We start from the raw sequence: 20,888 nt of genomic DNA on the forward strand, positions 1-20,888 counted from the left end.
TGAAATGTATTTATGCGAAACAGATCATATGAATAGTTAACTATTACTTTTTAATTAGATGCTCAGACAGACAACAGATATATGTTAATATACTGTCGCTTCCGGTACAGTAACTTACGTTGTATAAAAAATTATTTTTAATAAAAATATATTTTATACAGCGTAAGTTACTTTATAAAAAGCAGAAATAGTGCACAGAACTTTTTAAATGTTATTATTAACGTCTCATGACTTTTATTTACAAATCTACAGACCGGATGTTGTCATCGCTGACTTCACAGCCTCTGTTGTGCGCGCTTGTGTTTGGTTTCCTGTTTGCACAACCAACAAATTCACAACAAACAGAACTAAAACTCATACAACTTGAATGTAGTAAATTAAATATGATCTAAGATTAAACTCGCATGTTAATGGACACGAACTCGAAACCCTGCGCGAGGAGAGAGAAGGTAAACACAACATTACAGCTTCTTTAACATTCACACACACTCAACGTGTAACAGCTTTAAAGTTAATATAGATAACCACATCTATTGAAATTAACAAAGAATAATGTGTAATTAAACATCATATATATAGATATAGGATCATGATATTAAAATCAAACTACCTGTAAATAATATTAAATAAAGCAGCTGATGATTATGAACTTTATCTTCCTCAGAACTGTTGGTGTTTCTTCCTGTTTTCTTCATTTCTGCTGTTTTAATCGCTGGTTTTTAAAACTTATTTCTAAACCCATCAGAGTTTAAACACAACATGCTGCATTTTAAAGACTCAACATGTGTTTTCATTTAAAGACTCTGAGAAAAAAACAACAACATATTTGCAATATCAGTCAAATAAACTAAAATCATATCAATATATGAAATTTATAATGTATCATTTTAAAGTATTTTAATTTTAAAGTCAGAATTTCCAAGATTTACTGACAGATTATTTATTTCATTTTTAACTTGTTGTATTCTGGTAAAGTTTTTATCCATAAACACATTTCCAGGCTCACTTCCTTCTCATATTGTTTGATTAGCATTAACTAGTAATAATAAAACAGATTATTGAAACAGTATATGATCATTTATTTGCACTGTATGTGTTTTTACAGTATGATCTTGTGTGTGTGTGTTTCTCTTCAGGAGTGTGTGTTGGCGATGTCTGACAGCCTTTCTCTTCCCTCTTATGCCGATTATCCCACGGGACGTCCCTTCATCAACACACACGCTCACACACACCGGTCCTACAGTAGCAGAGCCGTGAGAGCCTTTCCTGAGAGCAGCGGTGCAGGTACACACACACACACACACACACACACACACACACACACACTCACACACACACACCGGTCCTACAGTAGCAGAGCCGTGAGAGCCTTTCCTGAGAGCAGCGGTGCAGGTATACACACACACACACACACACACACACACACTCACACACACACACCGGTCCTACAGTAGCAGAGCCGTGAGAGCCTTTCCTGAGAGCAGCGGTGCAGGTATACACACACACACACACACACACACACACACACACACACACACACACACACACACTCACACACACACACCGGTCCTACAGTAGCAGAGCCGTGAGAGCCTTTCCTGAGAGCAGCGGTGCAGGTACACACACACACACACACACACACACACACACACACTCACACACACACACCGGTCCTACAGTAGCAGAGCCGTGAGAGCCTTTCCTGAGAGCAGCGGTGCAGGTATACACACACACACACACCCCTGCTGCCCTACAGTAGCAGAACCCTGAGAGCAGCGATGCAGACACACACACACACACACACACACATGTGATGTCACCTGAGAGCTCACGCTCAGATACACTGATGACCGTATAGAGAGCGAATGATGATCCAGTGTCAGTCTGAATCCGCTCATGAATGATTCACTGACACACACACACACACACACACACACACACACACACACACACACACACACACACACACACACTTGTTTATGATGAGGGAAGCAGCCGATTGCAGAAACACACACTTTTTATTACGGATGTCTTACACCAGGAAGTGTTGATTTTGTTCTCTTGAACACATGAGATGGAAACCCTGCTTTATTCACTAATGTTTTATGTCATATTCCAGTTTTGTGCAGCTTTGGATGGAAACATAGTTAGTAATAGTTTTTTTTTTTACATAACTGTATACATAAAGTGATTTATATGCATTTAAAAGATATCTCAATGATAGTAAAACGTGTGTGTGAAGATGCTGAGATGTTTTGGTGAACAGCTCCTCCTGCTGGACCGTCACGAGTTCACATTCAGATTCTTCGTTTTCTTGCATTTACATCAGAAAACTGAATAATGAAAAAGAGGAATGATCTTAAATGAGATGAAGAAGTGTGTGAAGTGTTGTACGTGTGTTTGCAGCGATTATTTCAGCGCTGAAGAACCTGCAGGAGAAGATCCGTCTCCTGGAGCTGGAGCGACGAGAACACACACACTCCCCTGAGCGACGAGAACACACACACTCCCCGGAGCGACGAGAACACACACACTCCCCGGAGCGACCCGACACCGGTGCGACTCAAACACACACCATTCTGACTCGAATTTAGGGATAGGTATCGTTAAGGTTTTAACGGTATTCTTATCGGTTCTTTTTGTTATATAAAAAAAAAGGAAAAATAATAATAATTTAGAATATAATTAATATTGCTTTATATTTTGAAATGTAAAATAAATGTCTTCAGCAAAAGAAAAAGCAATACTTTAATAAAACATGTGTTATGCAGAAGGGTGCAGGCTTTTGTGTTTTATATTCAGAAGACATAGGACACCAAAAACAAAGTACAAACACATGGTCAAACAATCAAAAGTATACAATTAAACAAATATACATATTATATACCCAGTGCTTTAATTTCAGTAATGTCTGACATTACTGTTCAGGAGTAATATGGGCTAAAAAGAGATCTAATAAAGTCAGATGTAAAATAACACTGCATAGTTTATCATAGATAGATTAAAGCTTATATCATTCAAGAGCTGCGACTGATTTTGTGACTGCCACATTTGGAACAGCGTCTATTGCGTCAATTTTGGTACTTTTAATAGCCTTTTAATATCAAAGTTTAGCAACAGTATAGACTACATTTGACAACAATCACCGATCGTGCAGATTCTGGCGTTACGTTTGGGTTTAGGGAGAAATGACAGCGCACCGCTGTGAAGGGAAGGAAGTTGCGCTGGAGAGAATGTGGCTTTAGTTTTTAATGGTTATACCTCAAATATCTTTTTTATAATCATTGGAAGCCAAAATCTAAAATAAAATTAGTTTAATATCAGAGATGTAAAGTGTAACCGTTTGAATGTTTAGCTCTGTCCTCATCGTCACTCATTAAGCAGGGCTGTTGTGTTGTGCGCGCCGTGGCTCCGCGTGAAACATCGCTCTCTCTCTCTCACACACACACACACACTCTCTCTCTTTAGCAAAAATGCATCACAGACAAATGGTTCAATATTATTATATATGGAAGTGGCTGGCAAGATTAAAGGGATAGTTCACTTTGAAATTAATTTTTGATATGTTTTAGCTTACCTCAAGGGCATCCAAGATGTAGGTGTCTTTGTTTCCGCAGTAGTTTCAATTTTGATATTTTTAGGTCAAACCGTTCTTGTCTGTCAGTCATATAATGCAGGTCGATGGTCACTGGCTCAAAACACAAGCACAGAGTCCAAATTAAAACAATTCCCCATCGTCCAAATGAAACAATTCCCCATCATAAGTACACATTGATGGCCTAAGACACGAAACGAGCGGTTTGTGTGAGAAAACGAACAGTATTTATATCGTTGTTATCTCCTGAAAACAGCACACGTCCAAATGATCTGACGACGCGGGCGGGTATAGATATATACATAGATGTCGCCTTCGCTACTGCAGTTCATTGGAACGAAACCGTAGCCAAGCGACATCTAGTGTATACATCTATACCTGCCCGCGCCGTCAGATTATTTGGACGTGTGCTGTTTTCAAGAGATAACAACGATATAAATACTGTTCGTTTTCTCACACAAACCGCTCGTTTCGTGTCTTAGGCCATCAATGTGTACTTATGATGGGGAATTGTTTCATTTGGACGATGGGGAATTGTTTTAATTTGGACTCTGTGCTTGTGTTTTGAGCCAGTGACCATCGACCTGCATTATATGACTGACAGACAAGAACGGTTTGACCTAAAAATATCAAAATTGAAACTACTGCGGAAACAAAGACACCTACATCTTGGATGCCCTTGAGGTAAGCTAAAACATATCAAAAATTAATTTCAAAGTGAACTATCCCTTTAAATTAGCAAGATAAATAATTTCTTAATAGCAATAATAAATAGCACGTGTACTTTCTTAATTTCTCCAGTACCGACAGCAGAACCGATAACGTCCGAGCTTATCGATCCAGCGGCCTTTCAAAATTCAGCACCGGGGCCGTTTAATACCGGGTTTCGGTACCCATCCCTACTCGTATTATTCAGGAGATCAGTGATGATAGAGTGTGTGTGTGTGTGTGTGTGTGTGTGTGTGTGTGTGTGTGTGTGTGTGTGTGTAGACCTGCTCGCTCAGCTGTCTGCGGCCGAGACCCGATGCTCGCGGCTGGAGAGACAGTTGGAGCTGATGAGGAAGAGCGTACGACACACAGAGTCAGACAGAACCGCTGTGCTGCAACAACAGGTGCGACACACTCACTCACTGATTCACTAACTCACTCACTCACTGACTCACTGATTCACTCACTGACTCATTCACTTACTCACTGACTCATTCACTCACTGACTCACTCACTCACTGACTCACTCACTGATTCACTCACTGACTCACTCACTCACTGACTCACTGATTCACTCACTGACTCATTCACTTACTCACTGACTCATTCACTCACTGACTCACTCACTCACTGACTCACTCACTGATTCACTCACTGACTCACTCACTCACTGACTCACTGATTCACTCACTGACTCATTCACTTACTCACTGACTCATTCACTCACTGACTCACTCACTCACTGACTCACTCACTCACTGATTCACTCACTGACTCACTCACTCACTGACTCACTCACTCACTGAGTCAGTGAGTGAGTGAGTCAGTGAGTGAAATTTACAATGCTCATTGTAAGGTTAAGAACATCAGACCAAAACTTTCAAACAAAAGATTTTCATTTAATTCTATTTTATCGTCATGTAGATTTCATTTATCATTGTATGTAGGCCCTATGAATGTTTCACATTTTATCTGAAATGAAGATCATGTCTGAGTCACTTGGCCAAGCTTTGTAGCCTGGTCGCCTTGACCTCTTTCCAGCAGACAGACAATTTCATCAGTTTCATCAGGATCAAACAGTTCCAGGGAGGGCCCCTCTGTGCTGATCCGAATTAGTAGGGCCCTATAAAATCCGTTTTATTTTTTCCCAAATTCAGTTTTTTCCATTTTAATTTTTGCAAATTCCGTTTTTTCCGTTTTAATTTTTGGGAATTCAGGTTTTTTTTTTACCCTTTACTGTAATTTTAGTCGTAAAAAGAGTGTTTTTAATGTTAATGATTAAAATGTACACAAATAAAATAGGAATGACCCTAAATTTATTGTTTTATTTATTATTTATTGAGGTAACAAACAAAATTCTCATTTTAAGAGATGTTAAATGTGGTTTGGTTTGTTTACATTAGTGAATGTATTAGGCTAACTAACATGAACCACGAGCAATACATTTGTTACTGTATTTATTAATCTTTGTTAATCTTAGTTAACCCTAACCCTGTATTTTTAATGTTACTTCACACAGTGCATTAAGCTAACTAATGTTAACAAATACAACTTTTCATTTAAATAATGTAGGCTACTAAATGGTGAAATTAACATTAATAAAGATTAATAAATGCTGTAGAAGTGCAGTTTATTAATAGTTAATGTTAACTGATCTAGTTAACTAGAGTTTAATAAATGGAACCTTATTGTAAAGTGTTACCGATTTTGTTATACACCGAACCGATTCAGTGTTGGACAGATCAGTTGTTTTAACCATTCATTAAAGTGAATCGGTTCAAAGGAGTCATTAGTTCGTGAATCGGACGTATCATTAGCAGACTTGTACGCGTTGTGTGATTATCCCGGCAGTTTTAGGACATCGCACAAGATGTGTCAACACAGAAAACATTTCATCATTGGATAGGTTTTGTTTAGTTTATTGAAAGTGTTTTTTATGTCAGCTGAATGGGCGGAACGCTTTTCAGAGAAGAAGGAAAGGTAAAAAAGTTTTTTTTTTTGCACAATTCACACCCAGCGGTAGCCTAATTCAGGAAAAAAAATATCTGAATGCTCCACGTGAAACTTCGTTCTTCCGATCTTTTACCATTGTGTCAATTCTCAATTGATTTAGATTAATCAGCGCAAGGGAGTGAGAGAGAGCGAGACAGTTTGAAGACGCGCGCGCGACCGGGCCTCTCTCTCTGCTCGTTCTTTCAGTAATATGCGATTTTCCTCAGACAGACATTTTTCTCCCACACAAAAACAGAATTTTATTCCAAATATGTAAAATTCCGCGTTGACACTAGATTCCGCGTTAATTTGCCAATTTATAGGGCCCTAAAATAGTTCGTGTGTGGGCACTGTAGTTTTTTTTTATGAGGCTACAGACTAGCTACTGAAGATTTAGGCCTAAATAACTGATCTCCCGGTAATATAGTGTCCTACTCTGCCCCTCCTCATGATGATGTATTTGCAGCTGTTTCTATGTGTCACTCGCACGAGTGCGCCCAAATATTTTTTCACGTTCGCACGCCGAAATATTTACTCGCATGTGCGAGTGAAATGGGTGCACTGTAGAGCCCTGCTTCAGCTCTTGGTGGGTCAGGGCTTTGTGATGGAGGGTCTGTTCATCGCTAGTTTTTAAGTGGGCATGGAATTTAATGGCTCTTTTTTGAATGGTTATCACAAGGGGGTATAATCCTAGTTCTGCTCTACAGGCATTATTTGGGGTTTTGCGCTGAACTCGTAGCAGGATTTTGCACAGCTCGGTCTGCAGAGTCTCTATTGGGTGTTTGTCCCATTTAGTGAACTCTTGGTCTGTGAGTGGACCCCAGACTTCACACCCGTACAGCGCGATGGGCTCGATTACTGTTTTGATTAATTTTAGCCAGATTCTGATTGGGATGTCAATTTGGATATTTTGATATCACTCACTCACTCATTCACTCACTCACTCACTGACTCACTCACTCATTCACTGACTCACTCACTCACTCACTGACTCACTCACTCACTCACTCATTCACTGACTCACTCTCTCATTCACTCACTCACTCACTCACTGACTCACTCACTCATTCACTGACTCACTCATTCATTCACTGACTCACTCTCTCATTCACTCACTCACTCACTCACTCACTCACTCACTCACTGACTCACTCACTGACTCACTCACTCATTCACTGACTCACTCACTCACTCACTCACTCACTCACTGACTCATTCACTCACTCACTCACTCACTCACTGACTCACTCACTCACTGACTCACTCACTCACTCATTCACTGACTCACTCTCTCATTCACTCACTCACTCATTCACTGACTCACTCACTCATTCACTGACTCACTCTCTCATTCACTCACTCACTCACTCACTCACTGACTCACTCACTCACTCACTGACTCACTCACTCACTGACTCACTCACTCACTGACTCACTCACTCATTCACTGACTCACTCACTCACTCATTCACTGACTCACTCACTCACTGACTGACTCACTCACTCACTGATTCGCTCACTGACTCACTCACTCACTGACTCACACACTCACTCATCTGTCCCACTGAAGCAGGCGTGTAGAGACAGACTCATTCATCGTCCTGTGTGTGTGTGTGTGTGTGTGTGTGTCAGGTGTCTCTGGAGCGTGTGTGTTCTGTGGATCAGCTGTGTAAGCTGGATGTTCTGGAACGGGAGTATCACAGACTGACGGAGACTCAGAGCGTCACTGAGAGGAAGATCCGAGCGCTGGAGCGGAAACTACAGGAAGAGGAACATCAGAGGAAACTGGTGCAGCAGAGAGCAGCTCAGGTGAGTGTGTGTTTGAGCGAGCGAGTTAGTGAGTGTGTGTGTGTGTGTGTGTGTTAATCATGTCCTCTTCTCTGTTGTCAGTTACAGACGGGTCTTGAAGTCAATCGTCTGCTCATTCAGTCTGTTTCTCCTCGTCCTCATAAACACAGGCGGATCAAACAGAAGAAAAGCTCCTCAACGGTAAACGAGTGCAGGATCAGATTCTCTCGTTACAACAAACACTCAGAGCTGATGAAGTCAGAGACACGAATTACTAAGTGAATTTAAAGCCGTGTTTTCTTCCACTTCAGCAGCTTTACAGTGTTATTCATATCCGAGGGCTTTGTTGATGTTTAGTGTGTGTGTGTGTGTGTGTGTGCGCGCGTGTGTGTGTGTGTTTCTGCAGAGAGAGCCGTCCGTCCCGCAGCCGCATTACAGACTCAGTCTGGGAGACGTGCCGTTCGTGACCGGGACGGTATACACACACACTCAGTTTGATAGTGTGTATGTGTGAGAGAGAGAGAGAGAGAGAGAGAGAGAGAGAGAGTGAGAGAGTGAGAGAGAGAGTGAGAGAGTGTCACTAATGAGTTTTTAATGATAATTTAAAATAAGTTATTTTATTTATTGAGGTTATATTATTAAGTTAGTCATGATTGATGTGTAATCAGCGTCTCTGTGTTCAGTCGACGAGCTCGAGTCACTCGGTGCGAGCGAACGTGCAGCGGGTCCTTCATCTCATGAAGCATCATCATCCTCAGCTGTGTAACGAGCGTGTGCTAGGACACGCCCCCTCCTATGGTGGCCCCGCCTCCTCCTCCACTGGCTCCACCCCCTCTCCCACTGGCTCCGCCTCCTGCAGGGAAGAGCTGTCAGAGCTGCTGCTGACGCTTCAGGACGAGTTCAGACACATGAGCTGGTGAGGATCAGTCAAGCTATAATGTTCATTATTAACACTAAAAATATTACATTGAAATAAAATAAATGTTAACTAAAAAACTGTTTATTTTCTTGAAAAAAATAAAATAATTTTTAAATAATTATACTAAAAATGTAGTATCAAATAACTAAACTAAAAATTAATAAACATATTTGATTTAAACAAACAAATAAAAACTAATAGACTTTGGACTAGTGTTATTATCATTAACTAAAAGTATTACATTTAAATTAAATAAATGTTAACCGAAATAAAATAAAATATCTTATTTTTTAGCTAGTTGACGACAACATTTCTAATTTTCATTTTGTTTTACTTGGAAGTACTAAAATGACTAAGATTGGAACAAAAATAATAACTGAATAAACATATTTGGTTTAAGCAAACAAATAAAAACTAATAAACTTTGATCTCATGTTATTATCATTAACTAAAAGAAAATCTATTACTAGATTTTCTTAAAATAAAATAAACTAATAACTGAAATCAAATAAAATATAAAAATCTTATTGTTTTGTCAACTGAAAATATTTATTTTGTTTAGTTTAACTTAACTTATTTAATTAAAATAAAAAATTAGACTGTAGTTATTTGTCTAATATTCTAAATGAAAGAAAATTAATCTAAAAAAAACAACAACATTTGGTTGTAAACAAATAAACAACAAAAGAATTAACAAAGTGACAAAAACGCAAAATGACCAAAAATTAAAATTGAAAATATATATAAAAAAAATCATAATATTAATAAAAACTATGATAATGAATAAATTGACAAACACAACAAAATGACAAATGCTTAAAAGAACATGAATTAAACACACAATTAATATTTCATGCTATTTAATGATTTCTATATTACATTTAATAGATACTAAGCTGCGTTTGGTTTGACTTTATGCGTGTGTTAAAGCGAGTTCTTTCAGCGCTTCGAAAGAGTGAATCAATTGGTTAAAATTAAAATGGAAAATATAAAAATAAAAACTAATTGTTGATATTAATACATACTGTAATAATTAAACTGACAAAAAGAAAACAAAATGACAAATGAAAATGGAAAATATAAAAATAAAAACTAATTAATAAGTACTGTAATAATTAATAAACTGACGAAAATATGAAGGACTAAAAATGACAACGAAAAATAAATAAATAAATAAATAAAAGTAGAAATAAATAAATAAATGCAGAAATAATAGTAAAAATAAATACATTTTCGTAATATAAATGGCTATTTCTGTATTTTTACATGTATTTATTTATTTATTTATGCATTTCTATATGTATTTATTTATGTATTTATACATTTATTTATATATTTATGTATTTATATATTTATTTATTTATATATCTATAAAATGTATTTATTTATACATTTATTTATTCCTACATTTATTTATTTCTGTATTTCCACATTTCTACATTTATTTATTTCTGTATTTCCACATTTCTACATTTATTTATTTCTGTATTTCCACATTTCTACATTTATTTTTCCCTGCGCATGTATGCTAATTGACCAATGGCTAAGCCACGCCCCCTCCACTCACTCAGTCAACATTCGGTAACAGGCGCTATGGCAGCTGTCACAGTAGGAGACATTTCACAGGAGGCAATTGAGGATTTTTTTGGAGACAGAAAGATTATATATCATCTCGAAGTCACCAAAGGGGCCTTAACTATGCATTGGAGGGTTATATTAATAATTTTATTGTTGAGAAGGTCGATAAGCTTCAGCTCCAGAACAAAGATTTACAGTTCACAGTGTAAACGTTATAGTTTGGTGCTATTTCGCTTCAAACGCTCGCTTTATACGCGCGTCCTATTCGCTTTGGATTCAAAATGTTCAAGCGTCGAACTAGACGCGATACGCGCGAATTTGACGCTCTATTCGCGTTTGGTGGGAGCGCAGAATAATGAACAGGCTGCGATGTCAAGATTGCAATGCTGGAATGTGTGTGTGTGTGTGTCAGAGAGCGGGCGCGATCGAACAGTGGAAACATAAAAACATACTCCATTTTGTTCATACAGGACATCATTAAAACTGCAAAGTGTTTAGCCTACTTATATTTGTGTAAAACACAACATTGTGCTTTTGTCAAACTGTAAACTCTTGTCAAACTGTAAACTACAACTGTCACCCAACCAAAATCACACACACACTGTTTAAAAGCCAAAATGACAAGAAAAAACATAAAAACAAATGAAAACTGATAACCGCAATGCATTGCAATGGACGAGGAAGCAGTGAATGTCCAAGTGTATTGGGTTAGCTATGCGTACTGTGATTGGCTCATCGCGTTTGGGGGGCGTGGCTTAGCCATTTGTCAATTAGCATACATGCGCAGGGAAAAATAAATGTAGAAATGTGGAAATACAGAAATAAATAAATGTAGAAATGTAGAAATACAGAAATAAATAAATGTAGAAATGTGGAAATACAGAAATAAATAAATGTAGAAATGTGGAAATACAGAAATAAATAAATGTATAAATAAATAAATGTATAAATAAATACATATATAGATATAAAAATAAATAAATATATAAATACATAAATATATAAATAAATGTATAAATACATAAATAAATACATATAGAAATGCATAAATAAATAAATAAATACATGTAAAAATACAGAAATAGCCATTTATATTACCAAAATGTATTTATTTTTACTATTATTTCTGCATTTATTTATTTATTTATTTTTCGTTCTGTCATTTTTAGTCCTTCATAAAAATAAAAATAAATGACAGAAATGAAAATGGAAAATATAAAAATAAAAACTAATAACATTTATAAATACTATAATAATTAATAAACTGACAAAAATACAAAAAAATATATATATATATATATCAATATTAGTAAATACTATATTATTATAGTATTTTTTCTGTCATTTTTCACTCACTCTTGTGTCTTTCTTCACTGCTGTATTGTTTTATTGTGTGTTTCCATCTTGAGTTCAGCGCTTCGAAAGAGTGAATCACTTTGCGAATCAATTGATTCATAGTTTAATGTGTTTTTTGGAGCTTGACTGATCGTGGTCACCAGCTTTTTAATTCAATTCAATTCAATTCAATTCAATTCAATTCAATTCAATTCAATTCAAATTTATTTGTATAGCGCTTTTCACAATACATATTGTTTCAAAGCAGCTTTACAGAAAGTGCATTTCAGAAATGTACATATAAAAAAAAATAGTTAGTTAAACATGCATTAATTTAGGGCATAATTGTACATAGAAAAAGACATAGAAATGTACATAGAAAAACACAGTTAGTTAAACATGCAATAATTTAGGGCATAAACATATCGCCAGCGTCGAGTCGTCTCTTCACAGGCTTCGAGTCGTCTCTGCACGGGTGTTGGGGCATCTGTAGTTTCCATGGGAGGCTGGATACAAACTGGAGCTGACAATCTGTATTTACCTCGGGACTAGCGTCCCGAGATAACAAAAGAAAAGCAGAAGGAAAATAATTAGCGTAGCTGCTGTTCATAACAATAATGCATTCATTCTGATTCACCTGTAGTATAAAAGGTAAATATTATGTGAATGCTTGGTTAAAGAAATGCGTCTTCAATCTAGTTTTAAACTGGGACAGCGAGTCTGAGCCTCGAACAATATCAGGAAGGCCATTCCAGAGTTTAGGAGCTAAATGTGAAAATGCTCTCCCTCCTTTAGTGGACTTAGATATCCTAGGAATGACCAGTAGCCTCGAATTTTGTGATCTTAAAGAGCGCGATGGATTATAGGGTGATAGAAGTTCCGTTAAATACCCAGGAGCTAAGCCATTTAGGGCTTTATAGGTCATTAGTAATACTTTGTAATTGATACGGAACTTTATAGGTAGCCAATGTAGAGATGATAGAATAGGTGTTATATGATCATATTTCCTCGATCTGGTAAGAACTCTAGCAGCTGCATTTTGGACTAACTGTAGCTTGTTTATTGAGGATGCAGGACAACCAGCTAATAAAGCATTACAGTAATCTAGTCTCGAGGTCATGAATGCATGAACTAACTTTTCTGCATCAGAAACAGATAGCATGTTACGTAGCTTAGCAATGTTTCTAAGGTGGAAAAAGGCTGTTCTTGTAACATATGAAATATGATTTTCGAAAGACAAGTTGCGGTCTAATATAACACCCAGGTCTTTTACTGTAGTGGATAAAGTAACAGGACATCCTTCTAAAGTAAAGTTGTTAGCTCTTTTTAAAGTATGAAAAGAGTTCATCTCAATCTGGGTGAAGGCTGTGCTCATGAGAAGATGGTGAACGATGTTGTGTGTGTGTGTGTGTGTGTGTGTGTGTGTGTGTGTGTGTGTGTGTGTGTGTGTGTGTGTGTGTGTGTGTGTCAGCGAGCAGCAGGAGTTGTCCACACAGATCCAGTCCTGCGCTTCGGATCGACTGAGACAGAACATGGAGCGAGAGATGGAGACGCTCGTGAAGAGAATGGAGAATAAAGGAGAACAGATCGCTAAAGTCAGGCGCCATCAAGCTCAGGTACCTGACTAGATCTATCCATCTTTCACAAATTCAAAGCAGTCTAACCCTAACCCTAACATTTACACATTTAACTGTTCTTTTATTTGAAGATCTTAAATGTTGTAAGTTTGATGTTGAGATGATGATGATGATGGTGTGTGTGTGTGTGTGTGTGTGTGTGTGTGTCAGATGGAGAGGTTGAGGAAGCGCAGTGGTAAACAGAGTACCGGTGGAGGATCGGTGTCGGTGCGAGTGAGACCCGGCGAGCGGATCAGAGAGAGTCTGAGTCTGCTGAAGGACATGCGCTCGCTGCAGACCTCGCTGCGCTAACTCCTGACTCCAGCGGGTTTAGCGGAACACTCGGGTCCATGGCTCGAAAACATGCCCGGGTCAAAGGTCGGGACAAAAACATGCCCGGGTCAAAGGTCGGCACAAAAACATGCCCGGGTCAAAGGTCGGGACAAAACCATGCCCGGGTCAAAGGTCAGGACTAAAACATGCCCAGGTCAAAGGTCGCCACATATTATAGTGTAAATGGTTCAATAAATAATTTGATTGAGCATAAATATATATATATATATATATTTTTTAATATTTGTATAAAAAGAATAATTTCATAATTGCCATAAAAAGTGCTAAATTGTCATTAAAAAAATAATGTCACGATGCAGAGAACCTCCATGTTCCTAGTTTTAATTATGTGGAATATAATTTATTTTATCCTTGTGGTGTGTTGTTTTTGGTCATGTGACCCGGACATGTTTTTGACATTTACTCTTTGATCTCTTTGTTGTTTGTTTTCTTATGTTTGTAACAGGTTTTGTCGTTCAGAATCTGTTCACATCAGTGATTAACATTCAAATGAATGAAATTAAACAAGCAGATGAAACTCTGTTTTCATTGGTATTTCTCACTTTTATCACATGAAGATATTTTATTACGTGTTGGAAATGTTTCTAATGAACCACAGCTTCTTCTACCTCAGATATTACCCAGAATTCCTGCAGGACTGAATGTTTACTTGTTTTTCATGATTAATATGCTCAACATTCCAAGAACCAGTTTTTGTTTGGTGTAATGTGGCCTGATAACACTTTACAATAAGGTTTCATTAGTAAACATGAAGCAAACAATACTTCCACTGTATTTATTTACATTTCTATGATCAACAGTTGTATCTGTGAACATTTTGATTTACTAACATAAACAATGGTTAATAAATGCAATTGTGAAATAAAAAATATTGCTTGTTTGTTAATGCATTAACTAATGAGACCTTATTGTAACATGTCACCTTTGACTTTTATTATAATCATTTTGTGTTTTTTCGTGATAGTGAAGGTGAGATGTGAACGGGTAAATGAATATTACAGATTTTTTTTTTTAACACATACAGTACCAGTCAAAAGTTTGGAAACACTACTATTTTTAATGCTTTTGCAAGAAGTCTCTTATGCTCATCAAGCCTGCAGTTAAAAAAAAACAAAAAAAAAAAAACAGTAATATTATGAAATATTATTACAATTTAAAATAATGGTTCTCTTTTTTAATATATTTTAAAATGTAATTTATTTTTGTGATGCAAAGCTGAATTTTCATCAGCAAGTACTCCAGTCTTTGGTGTCTTATGATCCTTCAGAAATCATTCTAATATGATAATTTGATACTCAGTTATTATCAATGATGGAAACAGTTGTGCTGTTTAATATATTTTTTTGGAATACTTTTTTCAGGATTCATTGATGAGTAAAACGTTAACAGCATTTATTCATAAAAACAGCATTTATTCAAAATAAAAACATTTCTAACAATATAAATCGTTACCATCACCTTTTATCAATTTAACACATTCTTGTTTAATTAAAGTATTAATTTCTTAAAAAAAAATACTTATTGTTCCCAAACTTTTGAACGGTAGTGTATATTGTTACAAAAGATTTCTATTCTAAATAAATACAGTTCTTTTTAACTTTTTATTCATCAAATAATCCTGAAAAAAGTATCTCAGGTTATAAAAAAATATTAAGCAGCACAACAGTTTCCAACATTGATCATAAATCAGCATATTAGAATGATTTCTGAAGGATCATAAGACACCAAAGACTGGAGTACTTGCTGATGAAAATTCAGCTTTGCATCACAAAAATAAATTACATTTTAAAGTATATTAAAAAAGAGAACCATTATTTTAAATTGTAATAATATTTCATAATATTACTGTTTTTTTTTTTTTTTTTTTTTTTTTTAACTGCAGGCTTGATGAGCATAAGAGACTTTTTTTCAAAAGCATTAAAAATAGTAGTGTTTCCAAACTTTTGACTGGTACTGTATAATGGATGTTATTTGAATTGAGCAGCGATTTGTTAAAGCTACAGTGTGTGTGTGTGTGTGTGTGTGTTCATACGCTGGTGCTCAGTATGTCTTTAAAATGTTTGAAATATTTATTTTTACAACACTGAATAAAAATCACATGAATGACGTGTGTTTTGATTGTTTTGACTGCGACACCAACGGAGTATTTGAAGAAATGTATTTAAATGAAAAGTATAGTTATATTTTGTTTTTGCCCCCATTTTTCATGAGCTGAACTCAAAGATATAAGACTTTTTCTATGTACATAAAAAAGGCTTTTCTCTCAAATATTGTTCACAAATCTGTCTAAATCTGTGTTAGTGAGCACCTCTCCTTTGCCATAACCATAACTAACCGTACCATAACCCCACCGCCACCATGGGCCACTCGATCCACAACGTTGACATCAGCAAACCGCTCACCCACACAACGCCACACACGCTGTCTGCCATCTGTAATTGTAGATTGTAATTTGCTGTGAAATAAAAGGTGTTTCACTGCCACCTCATCAGGTCTGTCAGAGGATCGTTGAAATCTAAATGAAGTCTTAATTTATAACAGTGGAGTCACTGTATCTTCAGTCTCTGCTGATTCTGTTGACTGTGAGTCTCTGTAGTGGATCCTTATTCACCATCAGATGATCATCATAAGATCAGACTGTCTTCTGACTGAAAATCCTACAATTAAAACACACAAACAGTCACATATGCAGTATGAGGTATTACACCTGTCACATCTTTTCATAAGAAAACTAACTAGATAATCTATATTAATTAATTCTCAAACATGAAAATAAAGCTTCTATCTGATGCTCAAAGTCACTTTACAAAATCAAAAGCACATGAAAGGTCACTTTCACACAACGGACAGCTGATACAGAACTAGCAGAAATGATCATTACACTCTACAGATTTAATATCAGTTAATAACAAACAACCCAAATCTCAGATTATCACACACATAGAGACAGCTAAAGGGGAAAAGCTGAAAAATTATGGAAGTAAAATAATGGCAAATGTTTTTGAAACAAAAAAGCCTGTTGAATTGCACGACTTGGCATTGCATTAGTAGTTGTAAGCATGTATTTTTAAACAGTTTGAATATTTTGGAAATATGAAAGTTGAATATAGATTTAATTTGTAATAATGAAAATGTGTTTGAAATGTTTTGAATTTAAATATTCACATCTTAAATATTCAACATGCTGAATTTCAGCCCATAAAAATGCAACCCTAAAAAATACAATGCATGAAAATGGAAGCATTGTTAATGCAATGCCTATTTTTTTCAAGTAGTGCAATTCAATAGACTTTTTTGTTTCAAAAACATTTGGCATTAGTTTACTTCCATAAAATATAATATTAATATTATTTTTTCCAATCAGTCACAACACTATGAGCAGAATTAAACTCATATTAAACACAATTTAAAGTTCAGAGACCTGCAAAAATGAAGCTCAATGTAAGAATCTTAAACAAAATATTCACACACACACACACACACACACACACACACACACAGGGTTACTGACTACTTACAATAGTGTCTCCAGTTTATAATGTGGATCATCCTCCAGATCCTTCAGCAGCTTCACTCCTGAGTATCCTAGATTATTATCAGACAGATCCAGATCTCTCAGTTGTGAGGGGTTTGATGTCAGAGCTGAAGCCAGAGCAGCACAACCTTCATCTGTGACACCACAATCCCTCAACCTGTAGAGAACAATGACACACATTAAGCCTATATCCAGAGATAAACATAACACTTAAAAAATAAATAACATAACAATGTCAATATGAAATATATACAAGTACTCATTAGTTTACATTGTTAAAATACATTAATTAGGGGATTGAATATACAGTTTGTACAGTGATCTTCCAATTCATCTGTCTATTAAACCTTTGACAAAATCATATCGCAACATTCAAATCTGTGTTGAGTATCAGCTTTTGATTAAAAACTTTGCATTTAAGATAACGCATTTATCGATTACAATATTTTGCCACTAGGTGACGACAAGTGACTTAAAAATGTATTTGTTATTGAAATTTTTATTCAAGAGAATGTAGTATTGTATGAAGCTTCTGAAATAAAACTCAGAAAGATGTGATGAATTGTTTTTGTAAATATGACTCATCTTATACATAATGTAGTCTGTATAAGTGTATGATTTAACTTTTCCCCATAGTCTAGATGTATCGCCCCAGTCCTAGTGTGTGTGTGTGTGTGTGATTATTCTTTTTCAAAAATAACACAATTAACAAAGTAAAGATGAATTTGACTGATAGCATTGTTATAATTTTTTTTAAATATTTCCATAGATATGGCGATATATTGTTATTGTGTGTCATTTTGGCCATGATAATCATATAGTGATAAATCTGATATGGTGACAGTCCTGGTTCAGGTGAAACACACACCACTTCCCTCTTTTCAGCTGCACACACACATTTTGAGGAAATGCTCACGCTTTTGCAAGGGTCTGTTTGATTTACACCAAATATTTGTGATTTAAAAAACCTCTTCACTGTAACCTGCATCTGTTGTCTGGTTTGTAGTTCGTCCGGTTTATTTAACTGTTAGTTCTGCTTTCTTTGGGAGATTATAATATATGAAAATGTAAATGTTCCTCTTTAGGAAGACTCCTCACTGCTGCCTTCCACCGCCGGCAGGATCTGACGGTTCAAGCAGGAATCTGTCGCTGAACGACCGGATGGGACTTACACCAAAGATATATCGTATACACTATCTACATATTAATCCTTATTCACTCCGAGTCTTTATGGTAGAGATGATCTTACCACAGTTTCTCCAGTTTACAGAGAGGATTCTCCAGTCCAGCAGAGAACAGCTTCACTCCTGAGCCTCCTAGTTTATTCTCAGACAGATCCAGTTCTCTCAGGTGTGAGGGGTTTGATCTCAGAGCTGAAGCCAGAGCAGCACAACCTTCATCTGTGACACCACAATCCCACAACCTGTAGAGAACAATAACACACATTAAGCCTATATTACCTATATAGCCAAATTGGTAATTTGCACTTTATATTTGTATATTGAACCTTCTTTGTAAACTGCCTTTTTATATTGTATTAACCATCTTTTTTTATTTAATTTTTATATGTTAATTGCCTTTGTTATGTAATTTTAACTCTGTTATGTTATGTAATTTTAATTGTGTAAGACTACAGATGGAAATTAGCATGATGCTAAATCTGGTGCAGCCATCTTTTTAATGTAACTGCACATTGTCCTGATATAAATAAACTAAACTAAACTATATCCAGATATAAACATGACACTTAAAAAATAAATAACATAATGCTGTCAATATGAAATATTTAAAAATACTCAGTTGAAGTTGTTAAAATACATCAGTTAGGATTAGGGATTGAATATACAGTTTGTAAAGTATAAAAATCATTATTTCTATGGAAAGTCCCCATAAAACCTGAAAACCCAGCATGTGTGTGTGTGAGAGAGAGAGTGTGTGTGAGTATGTGCGTTTAATGTATTTGTAAACATTTTAAGGAAATTGTGTGTGTTAGGACTGGGAGAAAATAAAAAAACTCACAAACAGAAACAGAAACAGCAGTTGTAAGCGGCTTGAATGAAGTTGGGAAATGCTTCATATAGAGAGCTATATTGTGCTTTCTCTTTCCGTTTGTTCTGTTTTTTCTAACACCGAACTTCAAACTCATTGACACCACTTTGTTCATTCTTGAGGTGAACTTTTGCGTGTTTGGTTTAGATTTAGCGGTTTTGGAGCGCTGTCTTGAACTGAAAGTGACGTGCGTCTGCTGTGCGATACTGTGATTTGCCTGATGTGGCGCTCTTTCTCGCGCAGGATTTGAAACGCTCGCACATACATTCAAAACAAAGCGATAAAACTTAATTTTATAGGAACAGTCAACTCTTTATAAAATGTGGTTATCATTTTTTCGGTCATCACTGCAGGACCGCTGCCGCCGATCCTGCATCTGTTGTCTGGTTTGTAGTTCGTCCGGTTTATTTGACTCTTAGTTTTCTTTTCTTTTGGGGGATAATAATATATGAAGATGTAAATGTTCCTCTTCAGGGAGACTCCTCACTGCTGCCTTCTACCTCCGGCAGGATCTGACGGTTTAAGCAGGAATCTGTCGCTGAACCACCGGATGAAGCTTAAGCCAAAGATATATTGTATACACTATCTACATATTAATCCTTATTTACTCCGAGTCTTCATGGTAGGGATGATCTTACCTCAGTATCTCCAGTTTGCAGTGAGGATTCTCCAGTCCAGCAGAGAACAGCTTCACTCCTGAGTCTCCTAGTTTATTCTCAGACAGATGCAGCATTCTCAGGTGTGAGGGGTTTGATCTCAGAGCTGAAGCCAGAGCAGCACAACCTTCATCTGTGATACCACAATCAATCAACCTGTAGAGAACAATGACACACATTAAACCTATATCCAGAGGTAAACACGACACTTAAAAAATAAATAACATAATAATGTCAATATGAAATGTATACAAATACTCATTATTTCATGTTGTTAAAATACATCAGTTAGGATTAGGGGATTGAATATACAGTTTGTACTTGTAGTGGCAAACAATTTTACATCACTGAATAAGAGATAAACAGGTATCAATTGTCTTTAACAATTATTTATTCCCTTGCAAGGAAAGGTCAGCAGTCATACAGTCATTACAAAGTGCCTGCAGAGTGTGACTACGAGTGGGGGCATCCTTCATTCTTTATATTTGTTCCTCCCCCAAGGTTGTTTTCCTGAGGCTACATCAAGATACATCTTAGCCAAAACTAACATATTGTTTAGATTTGTCTATTATACTTAATCATATTACACCCTTGAATGGAGACTCTCTGTCTCGGTCATACATTCAGTCACATTAACTTTAGTCCGGTCATATACAATGACATACACATACATATATTAATAAGAATATGCATCAACACTACATTCATCTGATTATCATCATATTTCTAAGATTCTATGAATATAAGAAAATGCAAACATATA

The 20,888-nt window shown here is 36.2% G+C and overlaps 2 protein-coding genes across 4 annotated transcripts in view; one reads left to right on the top strand and one right to left on the bottom strand.

Moving 5' to 3' along the window:
• The first annotated feature begins 279 nt into the window (after positions 1–279).
• On the top strand, positions 280–14,034 carry cep57 (centrosomal protein 57). 2 transcript variants are annotated; one of them, XM_084127328.1, is made up of 10 exons: positions 280–449; positions 1,137–1,284; positions 2,407–2,556; positions 4,586–4,707; positions 7,928–8,104; positions 8,186–8,284; positions 8,490–8,558; positions 8,767–8,999; positions 13,387–13,531; positions 13,703–14,034. In XM_084127328.1, exons 1-10 carry the CDS (start codon positions 405–407, stop codon positions 13,841–13,843), a joined length of 1,329 nt encoding a protein of 442 aa, XP_083983454.1. In that variant the 5' UTR covers positions 280–404; the 3' UTR covers positions 13,844–14,034. The 2 variants fall into 2 exon arrangements, with proteins under 2 accessions (XP_083983454.1, XP_083983455.1); XM_084127329.1 differs by having other exon boundaries at positions 8,192–8,284.
• LOC311091350 (NACHT, LRR and PYD domains-containing protein 3-like) overlaps positions 12,118–20,888 on the bottom strand; it is an 85,441-nt gene continuing 76,670 nt past the window's right edge. The window contains exons 13-16 of one of the 2 annotated variants that reach the window (XM_084127260.1): positions 20,108–20,281; positions 18,670–18,843; positions 17,404–17,577; positions 12,118–16,542 (exon numbers count right to left, since the gene is read on the bottom strand). In XM_084127260.1, coding sequence (XP_083983386.1) covers positions 16,518–16,542; positions 17,404–17,577; positions 18,670–18,843; positions 20,108–20,281 — 547 coding nt within the window. In that variant the 3' untranslated portion in view covers positions 12,118–16,517. The remainder of the gene's footprint in view (positions 16,543–17,403; positions 17,578–18,669; positions 18,844–20,107; positions 20,282–20,888) is intronic. The other variant, XM_084127261.1, reaches the window with a different exon arrangement.

This window comes from Abramis brama (assembly GCF_963993115.1).
Source record: "Abramis brama genome assembly, chromosome: 10".
Taxonomy (NCBI): domain Eukaryota; kingdom Metazoa; phylum Chordata; class Actinopteri; order Cypriniformes; family Leuciscidae; genus Abramis; species Abramis brama.